Source organism: Capricornis sumatraensis, chromosome 10 (assembly GCF_032405125.1).
Source record: "Capricornis sumatraensis isolate serow.1 chromosome 10, serow.2, whole genome shotgun sequence".
NCBI lineage: Eukaryota > Metazoa > Chordata > Mammalia > Artiodactyla > Bovidae > Capricornis > Capricornis sumatraensis.
The window spans coordinates 1251312-1268319 of NC_091078.1; the positions used below are offsets into that span (position 1 = coordinate 1251312).

General features: G+C 54.6%; 1 protein-coding gene across 2 annotated transcripts in view; it reads left to right on the forward strand.

Annotated features, from left to right (window-relative positions):
- The first annotated feature begins 722 nt into the window (after window positions 1–722).
- RASSF4 (Ras association domain family member 4) overlaps window positions 723–17008 on the forward strand; it is a 34446-nt gene continuing 18160 nt past the window's right edge. For both annotated transcript variants that reach the window (XM_068982128.1, XM_068982129.1), the window contains exons 1-3: window positions 723–779; window positions 11062–11155; window positions 13477–13552. In XM_068982128.1, the coding sequence (XP_068838229.1) occupies window positions 11094–11155; window positions 13477–13552 (138 nt within the window). In that variant the 5' untranslated portion in view covers window positions 723–779; window positions 11062–11093. The remainder of the gene's footprint in view (window positions 780–11061; window positions 11156–13476; window positions 13553–17008) is intronic.

A 17008-nucleotide genomic window follows, 5' to 3' on the forward strand; every position in this document is an offset into this window, starting at 1 on the left:
TTCCTTCCACCCCCACACCCCAGAATTACTGAACTATTCGAGTTCCCCAAAAGGCCGTGGTCTTCTGTTCACTCTGCCCCTGCGCAGATAAATCTTCCTGCAGCAGGCGGTAACTGGCAGAGAAGTTATCTCCTCTCCATCATCTGAGGATCCGATTTCTTAAAGGCGGTAAAGCTCTGAGAGGCAATGCCAACCTTGCAGCCGAACTGCAGACAGGTGGCCCTTGAGCAGAAACTAACATCGTTGGGGTTCTACTGATAACCTCCTCTCTCATGACAGGCACACTAGGAATTGCGGGGCTTGCACAGCGACCTTTGTTGGAAACCCGAGTGTCTGCTCCCTCAGGGTTCCTGACCTTGGCCCGCGTGCTTGATCCTGACGACCCAGTCGGGGCTGCTTCGTTCTTGAGTCTCCCTCAAGGCGCCCTCGGGGTGGTCCCGGGACACCCCCGCACAGCCGATGCCCCAAACCTTCCCCGAGGCCCCTCGGCACCTCCCCTACCTTCCCGCGTGTGCCAGGGGTGGGCGGGTCCGTTAAGGTGACAGGACGCCATTGGCCAGAGCTGGGCGAGAGGCGGGGAGGGGCGGGGAGAGCCGGGGGGCGGGGCGGAAAGGGAGGAATGGGGCTGTGCCATTGGCCGGAGCGAGGCGAGGGGCGGGGAGGGGCGGGCCTGACCCTCCAGGTCCTGGAAGACGGGCAGTAGGCGCTGCGGAGGCATCTCGGGTGACTGCTAGGGCAAGGCACCGGCCGCGGGTTCTGCACGGCGTGATGAGTGGTCGGTGAGTGATGCACGGGGCGTCCGCGGAGCTCCGACCTCCCTCCACCGCGCGAGCCCAGGACCTTCCCCAGCCAGGGGCTCTGGAGTCTAGGCACTTGTGGCTGCAGCGTGCTAAGTCCCCTCCCTCTGCCAGCCTGGCACTTTCTGGGCCTCGGGCCCAGCGCTGAGAGTGGGCACGGCGCCAGGCACCTGCTCCAATGAGAGGACACTTAAGGAGCTAAAACCTAAGCAAAGCAGGTGCGCGCGTGGCCGCCGGCTACATCTTTGCCCGCCTTGTCTCGTCTTGTCCAATATCCTAGCGGCATTGATCTTAGAACTGGGGGAGAGGCTTGAAGTGCCTCTTGCACAACCCTCAGATTTCATGGATGGAAGACCACGATAATAGCAGCAGTAGGGCCTCACAATCGCTTTTTACAGAGGATTTGCCTTGTTGTCAGACCTGTGCTAAGAGTTTTAGCACAATATGCCTCTCACACTTCTCACAGCCTTGATACTTTCAGTGTTCCCACCTTCAGATGAGAAAACTGAAGCTTGAAAAGTTACAGAGTTGTCTGGTTATACCCAGATGAGTCAGGGATAGGGTCAGAATTTCTAGCCAGGGCTTATCATGCCAGATTTCTTTCATTTCCCCCAGTGACTTCTGCACCCTCTTTGCCCCGTGCTCCTGACAGTCCTGCACTTCCCACTCTAGACCGATGCCTTTGTTTTATTAATCTGGCACAGCCCTGCGGGAGGGCTGTGTGTGATCTCTCGCACCAGGATCAGTGCCAGGCCAGTGACAGTGTTTTCTTAAAACACTGAAAAAGCTTTAATAACCCCACTTCACAGAGGAATTAAGTATGGTCATGACAGGTGAGGGCCGGAATTCTGGAATTTGTGCCCAGAAATGGTGAAGGGCAGGGAAGTCTGGCACGCAGCAGTCCATGGGGTTGCAGAGAGAGACATGACTTAGTGACTGAACACCAAGTTGGACTCCAGAGCCGTGCACTCGCAAGAAGGACCCTCACAGGCTTCTCCGTAGTTTAACTGCTCACAGCACAGTCAAGATTTGTTGGCAGGAGCTATGAGTAAACAAGAACAACTGCAATGCCGATCTGCCTGCCTCCAACTCCCTGGAGTAATTCCTGAGCTGCCGCCAGCAGGGCGGGAGGTGCTAAGTGGGGCGGAGGGGAGGGGGGGAGGGGAGGGAGGGGAATGGGAGGGAGAGGGGGGGAGGGGAGGGAGGGGAAGGAAGGAAAGAGAAGACGAGTGCCTTAGGCCTGGGTCAAAAATCGCAGGCCGGAAGTTGCTACGGGTTCCGCCGCTGTCAGCACATTGCCATTAGTTCTTGTCATTATCCCCTCTGCACAGCGCTGGTGGTTCAAGACTTTGCAGGGAAAGTGAGGTTGAGACCCCAGATTAAAGGGTCAGGGTGAAAACGAGGGTGGGGGTGGGGGGATGAGGGGAGGGGAGGGGCTGGGGGGTTAGGAGCTAAGGGGGGTGGAGCCGTATTTCCACCCTGAGACTCCAGCAGCTGGCCTGGACAATGGAGCGAAGGTCCAGAGGCCCCCTGGGTCAGGGTCAGCTGGACAGTGACCCGTAACAACAGAATATGAACAGAACTCGGGCGTGTATTATAGTTCAGGTTCTATAAATGCAGAGGCTCAAAGGGGAGGGTCTGACTGTGCGAGCTACCAGAAAGCACTCTGGACCGGGCCCTGGTTTTGAGAGTGAGTTCAGCCAAATACCGTGGCTCATAGACGCTGCTGCTGAGGACTGTCATCGCCCTTTCTGAGCACCATGTTCCCATATCAGAGCCTCGCTGTCCCTCTGGAGGCCTGGACTCCCATTCAGACTTCTACTGGGAACGCTTTTTATCACGGGCGAAGCCCATATGAAGCCCACCTTACCTGTTCCCTCATTCACCTTCACAGCAGTCAGTGATTCAACTGAGGAATCCGAAGGTCAGAGAAGGAAAGGGATTTGCCTAAGGTCACACAGCTATAGAATCCCAGTTCACAGTTCAGTTCAGTTGTTCAGTCATGTCTGACTCTTTGTGACCCCATGGACGGCAGTACGCCCGCCCGGCCTCCCTGTCCATCACCGACTCCCAGAGCTTACTCAGACCCATGTCCATTGAGTCAGTGATGCCATCCAACCATCTCATCCTCTGTTGTCCCCTTCTCCTCCCGCCTTCAATCATTCCCAGCGTCAGGGTCTTTTCTAATGAGTCAGTTCTTTGCATCAGGTGGCCAGAGTATTGGAGTTTCAGCTTCAGCATCAGAATCCCAGAGCAGAGCTCTATATCCAGATTCTTGCAAAGGCTGGTGGTTATCCTGCCACAGAGCACACTGAAGAAAACAGTTTCAAGTTGTTTTAAAGTAAATCAAAATCAAATAGGAAGTGGCTGCACTGTCCGAGGCTTTGGCAGATTTCTCACTCCTGTTAAAGGGGAACTTGCAGTTGGTCCCCTCCCATTTTCGGCTTCTGACCTCCTTCCCCAGGATGCACTGCTGAAAGAGATTTGGAGCCCCTTCCCCTTGCCTGGGGCTTCCCAGGTGGCTCAGTGGTAAAGAATACACCTGTGGTGTTAGAGACGCAGGTTCGATCCCTAGGTTGGGAAAATCCCTGGAGGAGGAAATGGCAACCCAGTCCAGTGTTCTTGCCTGGGAAATCCCAAGGACAGAGGAGCATGGTGGGCTGTAATCTATGAGTTCACAAGTTGAACACAACTTTAGTGACCCAACAAGAACAACAGCCTTGCCTGACCTTGGGGGGTAGAAGTGAGGGTGTCATACGGCCCCATAGCTGCAGAGCTGGAAAGAGACCTAAAGACACTCTTGTCCAGCTGCCTGGCTACAATCCTGGCTAGGCTGAGGCCCAAGAGATGTGGCAGCATGCTGAAATCACGTGCCAAGCCGGTGCCCCAGCAAAGCCCGCACCTGCCTCCTCTCTGGCACGCCCCTTGTCTCCTCTCCCTTGCTGTGACACATTTCGGCAAAAGTGCAAAACTCCCACCTGCCTCCTCTCTGGCACGCCCCTTGTCTCCTCTCTCTTGCTGTGACACGTTCCGCAGAAGTTCTTAACCTGGGACCTGGGGACCCAGGGGCACGTGGGTAAGGGTTTACTGACCCCTTGCAACGGTGACCAGACCTCCTGTGTGCGTGTGTGCACACTCACGCACACATGGGCATTTTTCTGGAGACAGTGTGTTAAGCTTTCAAGAGACTCTAAAGTGCTCCATGACCCTTGGTTCTGAGCTGAACCGTGTCTTGCAGGAAGCCGCCTTCAGCAGCTGCATGCGGTGCACAGGTGTGGTGCAGTGGGTAGCACTGGCTGGGGAGGGAGGGCGCAGCAGGGAGCAGGGGGTGGGGCAGCAATAGAGCATCAGCGCCGCCCCACAGCACTTGGCCCTTAATAATCGGAGGGCCTGCCCCGCTAACCGCAGGCCAGCGGGATATTGGTCAGCGATCATTCTCAGTAGCTATTTGGCCCAAAAAGCACGCTGCAAGGATTCCTCTTTCTATGAGTGCGTGCTCAGCTGTGTCCGCCCCTTTGTGACGGCATGGACTGTAGCCTACCAGGCTCCTCTGTCCATGGGATTCTCCAGGCTCGAATACTAGCGAGGGCTGCCATTCCCTGCTTCCTCCTTCAGGGGATCTTCCCTACCTAGGGACTGAGTCCTCACGTTCTTACTGATGCCACCTGGGAAGCCCTCCTGTTTGCTTGGATTTCTTCTTCCGTAGGCAAGGGGCGGGTCCAGTTTGAGGAGGAAGAGCTGCGGGAAGGGCTTGCCAGGAGGACTGACGTGCTCTCTCGCCCCAGGCTGCCATGTTTTGAAAGCAAGGACAGGACCCGGAGATCTGGCTGCAGGAGTGTGGGTGCAGCGCCGCCTCGAGGTGGGAGCTGTCAGAACGCTTACGAGAAGGGCCAGGCTGCCTGAGCGCGGAGGGCTCGGCTCTTCAGAGGAAGGGCAGTGGTGTCACGGAGGACTGGGTGTTGGGATGGTCTGAGCGAGAGAGCTGGTGGAAGCCCAAGACTTGGGGGGGAGAGGATACAGTGAAGGCGAGCCGGGGTCAGAGGATGGGCCCAGGGGACGGCGGTGAGGAGGGAGGCTCTGCAGTGGAGCCTGCTCCGCTCGGCCCCAGCTGCGCTGCACAACGGCCCCTGGGCTTCCCGGCCCCCAGGGCTGGGGCCGGGAGGGTGTGGCCACGCCCAGGGCGGGGGTGAAGGTGGGGGAGAGAGGAAGAGCCGGCGGCTGTGCGGACGGGGATGGGAGCCGCAGCTGCCGTGTTCCTGCTCAGCACCCGCATCCCAGCAGCTGGCTCTCCTGGCAAAAATCTGTTGCTTGGGAGTGGCCTGTGTCTGGCCAGATCTGCTATCAGGGGCAGCTGGTACCAGCAGGCACTACGGTTTCTTCCTTGGCCAACTTCCTGGCATTTGCTGGCTAACAGGTGCTCTCGAGGGCCCATTTAAAGGTCCATTGTTTTCCCCACCACCTTCCTGCTGGCCCTGGCTGGTGATCGAAAGTTGTAGCCTTGGGCTGCTGAACAGGGGACTCGGCTCCCCAGGAATGCATGGCGGTGTCCCAGCACCTGCTCTTTTCCTGAGAGCCGCCTTCCTCCTTCTGGTCTGAGTGGCCTGGGCTCAGAGGCCCCCAGCCGTGCCCCTCATGCCCTGTCCTTTTTCTTTGGCTCATCGTGTCCCAGTCCTTAACATATTTAATTTCCATCCTGCCTGCCCGCTCCTGTATTCCTGCCTGGAAAACTCCGTGGACAGAGGAACCTGGTAGGCTACAACCGTGGGGTTGCAAAGAGTCAGACACAGCTGGGCACCCACGCGAGGAGGAACGTCAGGGTCACAATTTTATAAGATTAAGAGCAGAGGTCACCAAGCGTTCAGATTTCACGAACATCCTCAGAACATTTTAATTCGGACACTGATACCATTTTCCATTCTGCCAAGTGAGGACAATGACCATCTATTGTTGCCACAAGTTCATGAAAGAGGGGCATTGTGGGAAGCACATCATCTTGACGTAAAAGCCTTTCAAATGTAGTGGATTTAGCCTCAGGAAAACACCACTGCGTCAGCCTGCTTTTTCTGCTTCAGACCTTGGCCTGCAGGGAGTGGGCTACAGTGATGGCCTGAAGGGCCACCCGCCTTGTCCCACGATAACCGGCTCCACAGCCCCCAAAGAGGGAAGATGGTCCAAACCAGGCAGCTGAAAACCTTCAGTGTCCTTTGTCCCAAACGAAAGACCAGGGACAATGGGGAGGGCAGGCAGCCGGCCCACTGTCCTCACGGCTGGCAGAGCAGCTACTGGAGTGGAAAGCGGAAACAATTCACTGCCTGTTCGCTGGGACAGGTAGCCATGGCTGGCTTGCTGCCCTGGGGCCCCTCCTCTGGGGACAGGGAACCCTGGCTGCAGCCTGAGTCCCTGAAATGGGGACAGAGCCTCCTCCAGCCAGGGAAGCAGGAGTGGAGGCCCTATCTGTGTGCCCTGGGGCCTGGGGGAGGGGAGCCAGCCAGGACAAAGAAAGCTGGGCTCTGCAGAGCCACTGAGTTTGGCTTGCCCAGCTGCATCTCACTCTGTGCTTTGCAGACTGCACCAGGGCGGCGGGCCAGCCCACCCTCTCCCCGACCCCACCCTCGACCAGAGCGGCCCGCTTTAATCCATTTGTGCCTTGGGCTTCTCCTGGGGTTTTATTGAAAGATAAGATCATGCTTTTTATAAAAGGTAGAAAAACATTCCATTGGAGATTCATTAAGTCCTGCCCAGTGCATGAAGATAGCGAGTGTTTAAGGGGCGGTTTCAGGAACATGTTCCAAACAGAGACATCTCCATTGGCTTTCTTCCTGGGCCTGTGTCCCTGCTGTCTCTCAAAGCTCTCATTCAAGTTATCTGTAGGATGCCTCTTAGGTACCCTGCAGCTCACCTGAGAACTGGACAAGACACTGGGAATGAAAACTGTCTCAACCTCCAGCTGGGTAAATGAGGCACAAACACAGTGTCGACGTTTGGAGTGGGATTCTGAAAGTGGCCCCAGAGCTCAGGTCTGGAATGCAAGGAGACGACGGGGTGGCCACCTTGGAGTCGGGGGATGAGACGTGTAAGAATCAGAGATCATGAGAGCGGCCTCAGGCCATACGCATGATGGGTGTCAGGGCAGCAGTAGATGGTTCTCTCAGAGAAGAGAACTGGGGGAGAGGTTCCTGCCCTGTAAGGCTCAGACCTCGCCCGGCAATTCGGAAGCAGCTCGGTTGCTTCCCCCAGCCTTCCTCACGCCCCTCCTTCCCTTACTTGGGACGGGGTCCTGCATTCTCTTTCCCTGCCACAGAAGCTGCTCACTCGACAAGCCCCTTCTCCTTTCACTTCGTCTGTGTCATCTAGGATCCTTCTGCACTTTGCTCCTGATTCCCTCTGGGCTGCCAGCCCCAGCTGATGTCACCCAACTCCAGCTAGAGACCGTCAGCTTGTTGATTGTGTCCTTTAAATAAGCAGGCTCTCTAGGGTAAAGTGTATTCCAGAAGCCCAGTGCGGAGAGCATCTCCTCTGTCATACATCACAGTATTATCCAGAGATGGAAGATCCCCTGGAGGAGGGCGAGGCAACCCACTCCAGTACTCATGCCTGAGAATCCCATGGACAGAGAAGCCTGGCGGACTACAGTCCATGAAGGTCCCAAAGAGTCGACACGACTTAGCAGTGAGCACACATGTGGGCAAAGCCGTGGTGGGGGCTCCCTGCCACCCACCTCACCTTCAGCCAGAACACCCCCTGTAATCTAATCTGCATGAATATCCCGTCTGAATGAAGAGTTCCACAGCTAAGAAAACATCTAACTCAGTGGAAATCAATATTCTCGTACAGATGGAAAAGTCAAGACCCAGAGAGGAAAAAGCATGCAACTGAAGCTATATGGGTTTTTAGCAGCTCCCAGCCCAGGACACTTTAAGAAGTATCTTCTATTAATCACTAATCACTGATTATAAGAGAGTTCTCTTCGAAGAGAATTCCACTTATAAGTGTCCCTACTAAATAGAGCAAAAGGGGCATATCCCTCACAGGCTGTGGGAGAGTGAAAGCGTGAAGTGCTATAAACTGTCGTGTATCTGCAAGCTTTACAGATATATGTGCTGCTGCTGCTGCTGAGTCGCTTCAGTCATGTCCGACTCTGTGCGACCCCATAGACGGCAGCCCACCAGGCTCCCCCGTCCCTGGGACTCTCCAGGCAAGAACACTGGAGTGGGTTGCCATTTCCTTCTCCAATGCATGGAAGTGAAAAGTGAAAGTGAAGTCGCTCAGTCGTGCCCAACTCTAAGCAACCCCATGGACTGCAGCCCACCAGGCTCCTCCGTCCCTGGGATTCTCCAGGCAAGAGTACTGGAGTGGGGTGCCATGCCCTCCTCCAGGGGATCGTCCCAACCCAGGGATCAAACTCCCATCTCTTGTGTCTCCTGCACTGGCAGGGGGGTTCCTTACCACTGGAGCCACCTGGGAAGTTAAAAACATACACATTCATTTTCTAATTAACTTATTTATTTTAATTGGAGGCTAATTACTTTACAGTATTGTAGTGGTTTTTGCCATGCATTGACATGTATATTCATTTTAACTGAATTATTTACTGCCTTAGAATAAACTAGATTATCCTGCAGTAACAAATCCCTGAAACAGGTTTATTTCTCTCCCCGCATCCACATCTCTTGCGGGTTGACAGAGGCCTCCGGTCCCCAGCGATACCCTGGGACCCAGGCTGACCATCAGGAAGCTGTACTAACTGGGTTGTGTGGCTTTCCGGGTCACCGTGGCAGGAAGCAGGAGAGCTGCCGGGCCACAGCCTGGCCCAGGTGCGCTGGCGTGGGAGTGACACTGAGCACTTCCATTTGCAAGCCAGTCACCTGGCCCCGTGGCTGCAGGGGGCTGGGGAGCAGGCGCTATCACGTGGTCATTCCAGGGGCAGTGCTTGTCTCCACCACAGTCACCCAACTTTAAAAGTGAACTATGGCCTGTAAAAACCCAGATTTCTGGCTTCTCATGAAACATCAGAAAAGCTGCCCCGCCGGAAGAAGAATGTGTCCCCAAGCCCCCATAGAGTCCACTGACCAGTGTCCCTCAGCCAAGTCACATCCCTGGCCCCTAGAGACTTTGACATGATTTATCCTGGCTGTGTATACACAACTCTGGGAAAGTTGACTTCGGTGGACCTCACGAGGCTTTCTGTACTCATTCAATAATTTAACAGCCATTTATGGATCTCCGCAGCATCCAGTCTTGTGATCTGTGCTGGAAACAAGCGGTGAGGTGTAAAAGTAAGATCTCTGCCACGCCAGGCTCCTGCTCTCCTGGGAGAGTCACAGCGAGAGGCAGGTCCTGTGACGGAGAGCGGGGCTCAGGAGCTGGCCCAGAGAGGATCTGATGGCTGGAGGAGGGGCCTGGTCTGGGCAGGGCTTCCTGGACAGCTAAGGGTAGGGTCTAGGATGAGGACGAGGCTGCTGGATGCTGAGAGAGAGTGGCCATAGCAACCCAAAGGGAGGACACGGCCTCGAACCCACCAGGGGACCGGAGAGCCGCTCAGGCAGGCCGGATTGCAGAGCAGGAAGTGGGGAGGGGTGAGAGCGAGGCATGAGGAAAAAGAGCTCCTCGGGCCATTTCTGGGTCAATCCAGCCCTTCCCATTATGAGCTTGCTTAAAACAAGACAGTTGGGTCACTGACCCAGCAGAAGCTGTGTTGACCGAGAAACTCAGCCTTGCCCCGGGCTGAAGTCAGCTTCTGTGTTGGTAGCATTTAAGGAAGTACCTGGAGAGAGAAGCTGGCAGATCACTGTTTCCACAGGAGAGCTGAAATGCTGAGGAACTGAAACCCTATTTTGAAATAGGCCAAGGAGAAGGCCGCTGGAGGCCCCCAGCTCCAGGCCCCACGGCGCCGATGCCCCGCAGCTGGGAGCCTGCCCCATCTGCGGGCCCGTTTGCCACATGGCAGACCAAGGCAGAGGGGAGGCGTTTCGGGGATGATCCTGATGTCACCGGGCAGCTCACCACCCTCAGATCATTCCCCGTCTCCATGCCTACCGTGTGTCCCCTGCCTCCAGCATCAGCGCTCAGGGCTGATGTGGCTGCAAGAAGGCTGGCTCTTCCTGTGTGTGGGAGGATCGAGCCAGCAAGGAGACGGTGTGCTGGGCTAGTCGGGACCAACGCCCAGGGCTCTGTGCAGTGAGGCCCTGCACGCGGCAGCCGTGGAGCAGGCCCTGAGCCCCACAGTATCCCTGGCATAAACTCGGGTCAGGAAGGTGTGGCTGAACCAGGCTGTGTGAACAGACGTGGAGTGTGTGTGTGTGTCTGTGTGTGTCTGTGTGTGTGTGTCTGTGTGTGTGTGTGTGTGTGTGTGTGTGTCTGTGTATACCCCAACAGGGTAGAGAAAGCTCTAGATTTACCCTCCATGAAAGGAGCCCTGAGGGCTTGGGAAGCTCCGCAAACATTTCCAGGTTGTGAATGGGAAGAGATAGTTTCATGGATGAGTCTATGAACAACGCTGTAGGACAGAAGTTACTTCATGCGCCAAAGAGAAAATGAAGGGTCTGAGGGCTTAAGTCGCTGTCGAGATCAGTGTAGAGAAGGGGCTGAAAGACCAGAATCGAGGGGCTAGACGCTTGTGATCAGTGACTTCACGTTTACTCGCTGGGAATCTTAGGTGAAGCACATAACTTCTGTCCCTGATTCCCCATCCGTGAAATGAGTACACGATGGTCCTTACCTCTAAGAGTACTGTCAGGAACAAATAACTCATAGAATACGCTCAACAGCCTCCAGCATGTATGAACATGGTATCAATCAGCCTGTCACTAGGAGGGCTGGCCCAGGGGTGCTGACTCCAAAGACAGCAGTGGGGCAACCACCCCGGGATCCTTGGGCACGGACAAGAAAGGCCCAGGGCGACTTAGAGGTCTGAGGGAGCAATGGAGATGGAAGACATCATTCAAGGCGTCCTTAAAAGGGAAAGAGAATATAGCCTGACCCACTGAGGAGAGTGATCGCATTCCTAGGGATCGTGTGGAGGTTGGGGCAGGGGGCTGAGCGGTAGTTCTGACCTTGCCCTGCCTGGGCTGGCGCATGGGGGTGCAGGGTCCCATTAAGGCCTCTGGGTCTGGCACTTCAGCCCCTCCGTGCCTGGGGGCGGGGGGGCGGTGAGGTGCAGCAGGAGTGAGCGGTCTCAGGCCCCTACGCCGAAGCTCTGGCCCCGCCCTGGCTATTGCTCCCCCTGGCTCACCCATCTGTGGGCCCTCCCTTGTCTACCTAGCAGGTAGCTTCCAAGTCTGCAGACAAGAGGGGAAGATGAAGGAAGATTGTCCCCCCAGCTCCCATGTGCCCATCAGCGACAGCAAGTCCATTCTGAAGTAAGTCACTGTGTGCAGAGAGGGGCCTCCATGCCCGCCCTCCCCGGCGGCCACGCCCCTGCGGGGGGCAGCCTTTGTGGGAAAGGATTCTGGGCATTTTTAATAGGTATGATGGTGGGCCTACCCCAGGGACAGGGATGGGGGCGCTTCTTTGTGAAGTCTTTCTCTTTGGAGATCAAGGGTCAAGGTATGCCTTTGGCCCCCACCTCCTAGGGCCCAGGGAAGCAGGAAAGTGTGCCTGCCTATTGCGGTTCTGCAGAGATGGCATTTAATTTATTTAAAAACTAGAGCAATCCTACATTCTTGTGTCAAACAGTTCATGGAAAGAACCCTCAAAACTGGTGTTGAGTCTTTATTGGAAAAGTATGTTTTATTGACATTATGATTCAATTCTGCTGCTTTTTCTTTTATTTGCTCCCTGTCTGTCTCATGATAGACAAAGAAAAACTGGGAAACTTTTCCAAGTTCATCGCTGAACTAAAGAAATCTTTTTTTTTTTTTTCATTTTATCTTGCTTTTCGAGTCCTGAGTCCAAATATTTTCTAAATTTAGTCAGCTCCTGTCTGTTGTCCTGAAGGCACACCAAGCCTCCTTAAACTGCATTAGCTTTTACTGAGGACCTGGCTCCTAGGATCCTCCTTCCCAAGACCCTGAAAAAACAGTGCTGCCTACAAGATCGTTTCTCTTATTTAGATTTGATAATAAGAACAATGTGACAATATTAAATATTTTGAAAAAGTCATAATAACGACCCTAATGTGATGGATTCTAAGTCGCTTCAGCCAGAGATCTCTTACGTCTCCTGCGCTGACAGGCGGGCTCTTCACCGCCAGCACCACCTGGGAAGCCCAGTCGTATGTTCTGGAAATTTATACGTATGTACCCTATTAGTTATGTGCTATAAATATATTCTAACAAGACTGTATTCAGTGACTGCACACTTCACAGCACAGTGGACATGGAATGTTGAATTCTGCCTTGTTAATACCATCACGTTGTAAAACCCTGCCCGTTACATCATCCCACGTCACACAGGGCTGCACACCAGAGCACCAGAGTGTGTTCTGCTCATCCAGGCCCTAGATTGCGTGAGTGTGGGTGAAAGCACTGCCTGAGAGGTTCTAGAGCCTCTCTTTCCAGCAGGGAGCCACCAGCCACAGTGGTCGCTAAGCACGTAGCCTGTGGCTGAAAGGGTGTGCTGAATGTGAAAGAGGCTCCAGGTGGCAAGCATTGCTTGCAAAGTACAGCAAGGAACCAAGCCTCGGTAACAGTTTGTGACAGAGTACACGATAACACTTTAGGAACGCTGGGCTCAGTAGAATGTGCTATTGAAGTAACTCCCCTGTTTCATTTTCCCTGGTACCGTGGCTGCTGTGGTGACTTAGTCCCCGAGTCGTGTCCGACTCTTTTGCGACCCCGTGGACTGTAGCCCACCAGACTCCTCTGTCCATGGGCTTTCCCAGGCAAGAACACTGGAGGGGGCTGCCATCTCCTTCTCTAATGGGCTCCCCGAGCCAGGGATCGAACCCGGGTCTCCTGCAGGCAGGCAGGCAGAGTCTTTACCACTTGACCACCAGGGAAGCCCGATGTGGCCGCTGGACAATCTAACACCATGTGTGTAGCCTTCATTTCACGTCTGTTGGACCGCACTGCCTGCAGAGCCCAGCTTGGGGGCAGCAAGCTGGAGTCATTTTCTCTCTGCCACACCTCAGCCAAGACACAGCTGTGGCTTTCCCTTTATTCGGGGGAGAAAGCGCGTGGATTCAGTAGCCTTCCTAGGGCCTTCAGGATCTTACACTCGGAGCTGTCAGTCTAATACCTTGACCACATCCAGAAAGTCAGGAGGAAGAAGACAGACATCTCTGGTGGTACTCCCACAGCAGCCAGCCCAGACCCTTATCGGAGGTCATATGGGGGAGAAAAACAAGCTTTTAAAAAGCCGATTAGCCAAGCCCAAGTGATTTATTCCGAGGTGACTCAGAAGTAAAGTATAGAGAGATTGTCAGGAACTCATCTATAACAGTGAAATTGTGCAAACACCCTCGAAGTACAACAGTGTGACCTGGGCCCCTCGGTGAGTTTTCCTTCCATCTCAGCCCCACCTCAGGCTTCCCAGGAGTGCTGGTATGTGAAACTCCGTAGAAGATTAAAAGGCATGTGTCTGATGGCAAAGTCTAGCCTCTCAAGGGAATATATGTTGTTGGCAAAGTGTGTACATTGTGCCCATTTTATAAATGAGGAAACTGAGGCCACCAAAGCCAAATGCTTTATCCAGGGCCCGGCCACACTCCAAGATCACATGTGTGTCCTTACCTTTTCAGGTCAGAGCTCCTAAGCCTGCTGAAAACCTACAACTGCTACCACGAGGGCAGGAGCTCCCAGCTGAGGCACAGGGAGGTAAGGCCTCCTGTCTTTTGTTACATAAGGTCACCGTTTATCCTGGCTGGCCAGAAAGACTTTGGCCGGTCTTTTTTTGGCAACTGCTTTATGCCTGTTAACCAAGGGTAATTCTTTATGCCTGTTAACCAAGTGAAAGAATGTTTCCTTCACTTTAAGTGTCCAGTAAGGTAATGAATTGTCAGGTCTCCCATTCTCTGAGTTGGGGACAAAATTATCTCCTTTGAGGTCCCTGCAAGGGGTGCTGAGGGTCGGACCATCCCCAGGAGAATGCAGAACCGATGGATTTCACAACGTGGGTCTTCTCCTTCCTCCTGGGACTTTGGTCAGGATTCCGGTGTTTGAAATCTCTGAGGTTCCGCCCAGCCCAGTCCTCCCTCTGCCCATCCTTCATCACAGGGCCCTGGTTTGCCCAAGTTCACAGCAATCCAGGAGTAGAAGCAGAGCTTCTCCGCTTTTCAACCAAGAGGAGAGCCTTGCAGCAGAGGAGGGCTCCCTGTGATGCTCACAGGGCCGGGCAGGTCCAGACGTGAGAGGCAGGGTGGCCGTGGGGCAGAGGACATCGGCCCACTGGCAGGCCACCGCTGCCTGTCAGACCCAGCCAGGGTGGCCGCGTGGAGTGCTGGGATTGGGGCACCCAAACCCTTCCTGATTTTTCTAAAGAAGCTAGATATCCAGAATTTCATGTGGAATTTCCAAACCTCGAAACACTATGTGAGCTAAACAAAGCACGCTTGTAAGCCGCACACAGCCCACGGGCACCAGCTGAACTCCAGGGAGTGACCGGCACGGCCAAGGCTCAGGGAGCCGCTCACCAGGCAGGTTAAGTAGAGGTGGTCTTACCACCATCCAGAACTTTCGGCTCTTTCACAGGGGAGCCCTGGTCAGGATATTGGGACATTTGAAAAAGCCAAATGGGAAGTCTTATCGTGATCATGATTAAGCTTTATTTTGGGAGTTACCACAGTTGAGATTCCCTAGACAAGGAAATGGCAACCCACTCCAGTATTCATGCCTGAAAAATGCCATGGACAGAGGAGCTACATGGTGGGGGCCAAAGTCCATACAGTCACAAAGAGTTGGACATGACAGAGAGACTGAACACAGGGTTGAGATCGGGTTGGCTCTTGGACTTTCTGCAGCCCATCCGTGTCTGAGAAGGGCCAGCAGACTCTTCCCACCCTCCTTTGCTCAGACCTGCTGAATCAGAAACGCTTTCACCCTCCCAGCTGTTCTGACAAGTCCTCCAGGGAATTCTGGTGATGGCCAAGTTTGAGAACAGCTAATCTAAGAGCTTGATCTTGGCACTTGGGATTCCCCAGAACATTCCCCTCTGTAGGAACAGCTGAGTGGGACTGGGAAGCCCCAACCCTGTTTGTGTGATGGGACAGTATCCGTGGAGGATTAGAGGACCCTGCATCAGGAAGAGGAGCTCCTGACGTTCCCCAGAGGCAGGAAGTTAGCATCCCACAGGCAGAGATTTTCATTTTTCTAACCCTAAAGTGGGTGGCGGTGGGGTGGGGTGGGGGGGTCTGCCTTGATCTCCTTGAGCTGGGAAGTACTTTTCATGAAACTTCTGCAGCTTTAACCATCCAGGTGTGCCAGCCTGAGGGAGTGTATGTCTTTGGAGGTGACCGCCACCATCAAGACAGGTCACTGGCTTGCAGGCAGGGAGTTCTAACACTGAAATGCCTGACTGGTTCCTGGAGCACCACGTCTCAGAGTGACTCACCCACCACCCGGTGTCGGGGCCTCTGCAGTTCCTCAGATCGCTCACCTGGGATCTTCTGGGCCTCAGGGACGCGCTGTCCTCAGAACTTGCTACAGGGCCTCCTGAGACTGGCCTCTCCTGGCCCTGCAGGCCCCAAGGGCAGGACAGACAGGAGGAGCTTGGCCTCAACTCTATTCCTTGTAGTCCTAGAGCTTGATGAGCGAGGAGGGGCCGTTTTCCAGCAAAGAAACCGGGGCTCTTACATAAGCCTCTGGTCCACGATGACACTGAAGTAACAGAGACGCTGGTGTGGCTCCAAGGCCTGAGCAGAGGAGCGTGAAATGCAGTGACAGCACGGTCAGCATTGCGCTCTGGAGACCTTTGGAGGTCTCTGTTGAGGATGACTCACCAGATCTTAGAGACTCAGAGGGCTGTTCGCTACCTTCGATCCCCAGGCTCGACCCCAAGCTAAGCATGGGGTGCTCAGCATCGGGTACCTCCCCACCCTGTTGTCACCAGGCCTGCCATGGAGCAGCCTCGGCCTGGCTGCTACAGCTGGGCACCTTCTCTTCCACTGTCTCATCTGCGGTCCCTTGAACTTAGAGAGATGAAATGTGCCAATGGGCAGGGGCCGCACCTGGAGCAAGCGTTTCCCCGTGAACTTTCCCCCAGCTTCTAAAGGGCTAGGAGCAAAGGATCCCCAGCTCAGTAGGCTGAAGCACTAGCTTCCTTCATTGAAACCCTCATCTTTAGGATAGGATAATTCTGCTTGTTTTACAATGAAAAGTGTGAATGCTAAGTCGCTTCAGTCGTGTCCAACTCTGTGCAACCCCATAGAGGGCAGCCCCCAGGCTCCCCCATCCCTGGGATTCTCCAGGCAAGAATACTGGAGTGGTTGCCATTTCCTTCTCCAATGCATGAAAGTGAAAAGTGAAAGTGAAGTCACTCAGTCGTGTCCGACTCTTAGCGACCCCATGGACTGCAGCCCACCAGGCTCCTCTGTCCATGGGATTTTCCAGGCAAGAGTACTGGAGTGGGTTGCCATTGCCTTCTCCGAAAGTGTGAATAACCAGGAGCAATCTGAGCCTTTTGGAAAAATAGCAAAGCATTTTAACCTGGCTGGTTGGTGCCTGTAGAGATTAATGGACCACCAGGAAGTGCCAGTGGGCAACTATATCACTGCTGACATTATGAGCTAGAGGCCTTAGGACCCTGGGGTCGCTGGGTGTGGTGTGCGGCCAGCTTCCAAAGCCAGCCTCCCACTTTGCTCAGCTCTAAATGGACGCAGAGCTCCCCCTGGTGGCCTGAGGGCACAACACACCCAGTGTAGGACCTCGGCCCCTGAGCCCCTGCGTCCTGCTTAAGGGAAGGACCTTCCTCCACCAGGGACCCCCTTCCCTCTTACAGTGATCCCCCTTCCTCTAAGGCCTGAAGGCAGAAATGACAGGGGTTGACAGACCACTAGGCCCGTGTCCCCTGGGAGTTGCTGAGTGCCTTCCAGTCTGCCTCTCCAGGTGGGAGGGGCATTGGGCCCCTTCCCTGTCTCAGTGCTGGGTGGGAGAATAGGAGTGCTCACCAGGGCCTCAGCACGAGCACTTTCTGTTAGGCTGTTCTGTCCTCAGGAGCTTGGGACGCTGCTGGGGACCACTTCCCCCAGACCTTTTCTTTCCTGTTTTCTTTTTAGGGGGTACCTTCTGAAGGCGCCATTAGCTTTTTTTGCATCCAGGAAATAGAGAAGTCCAGAG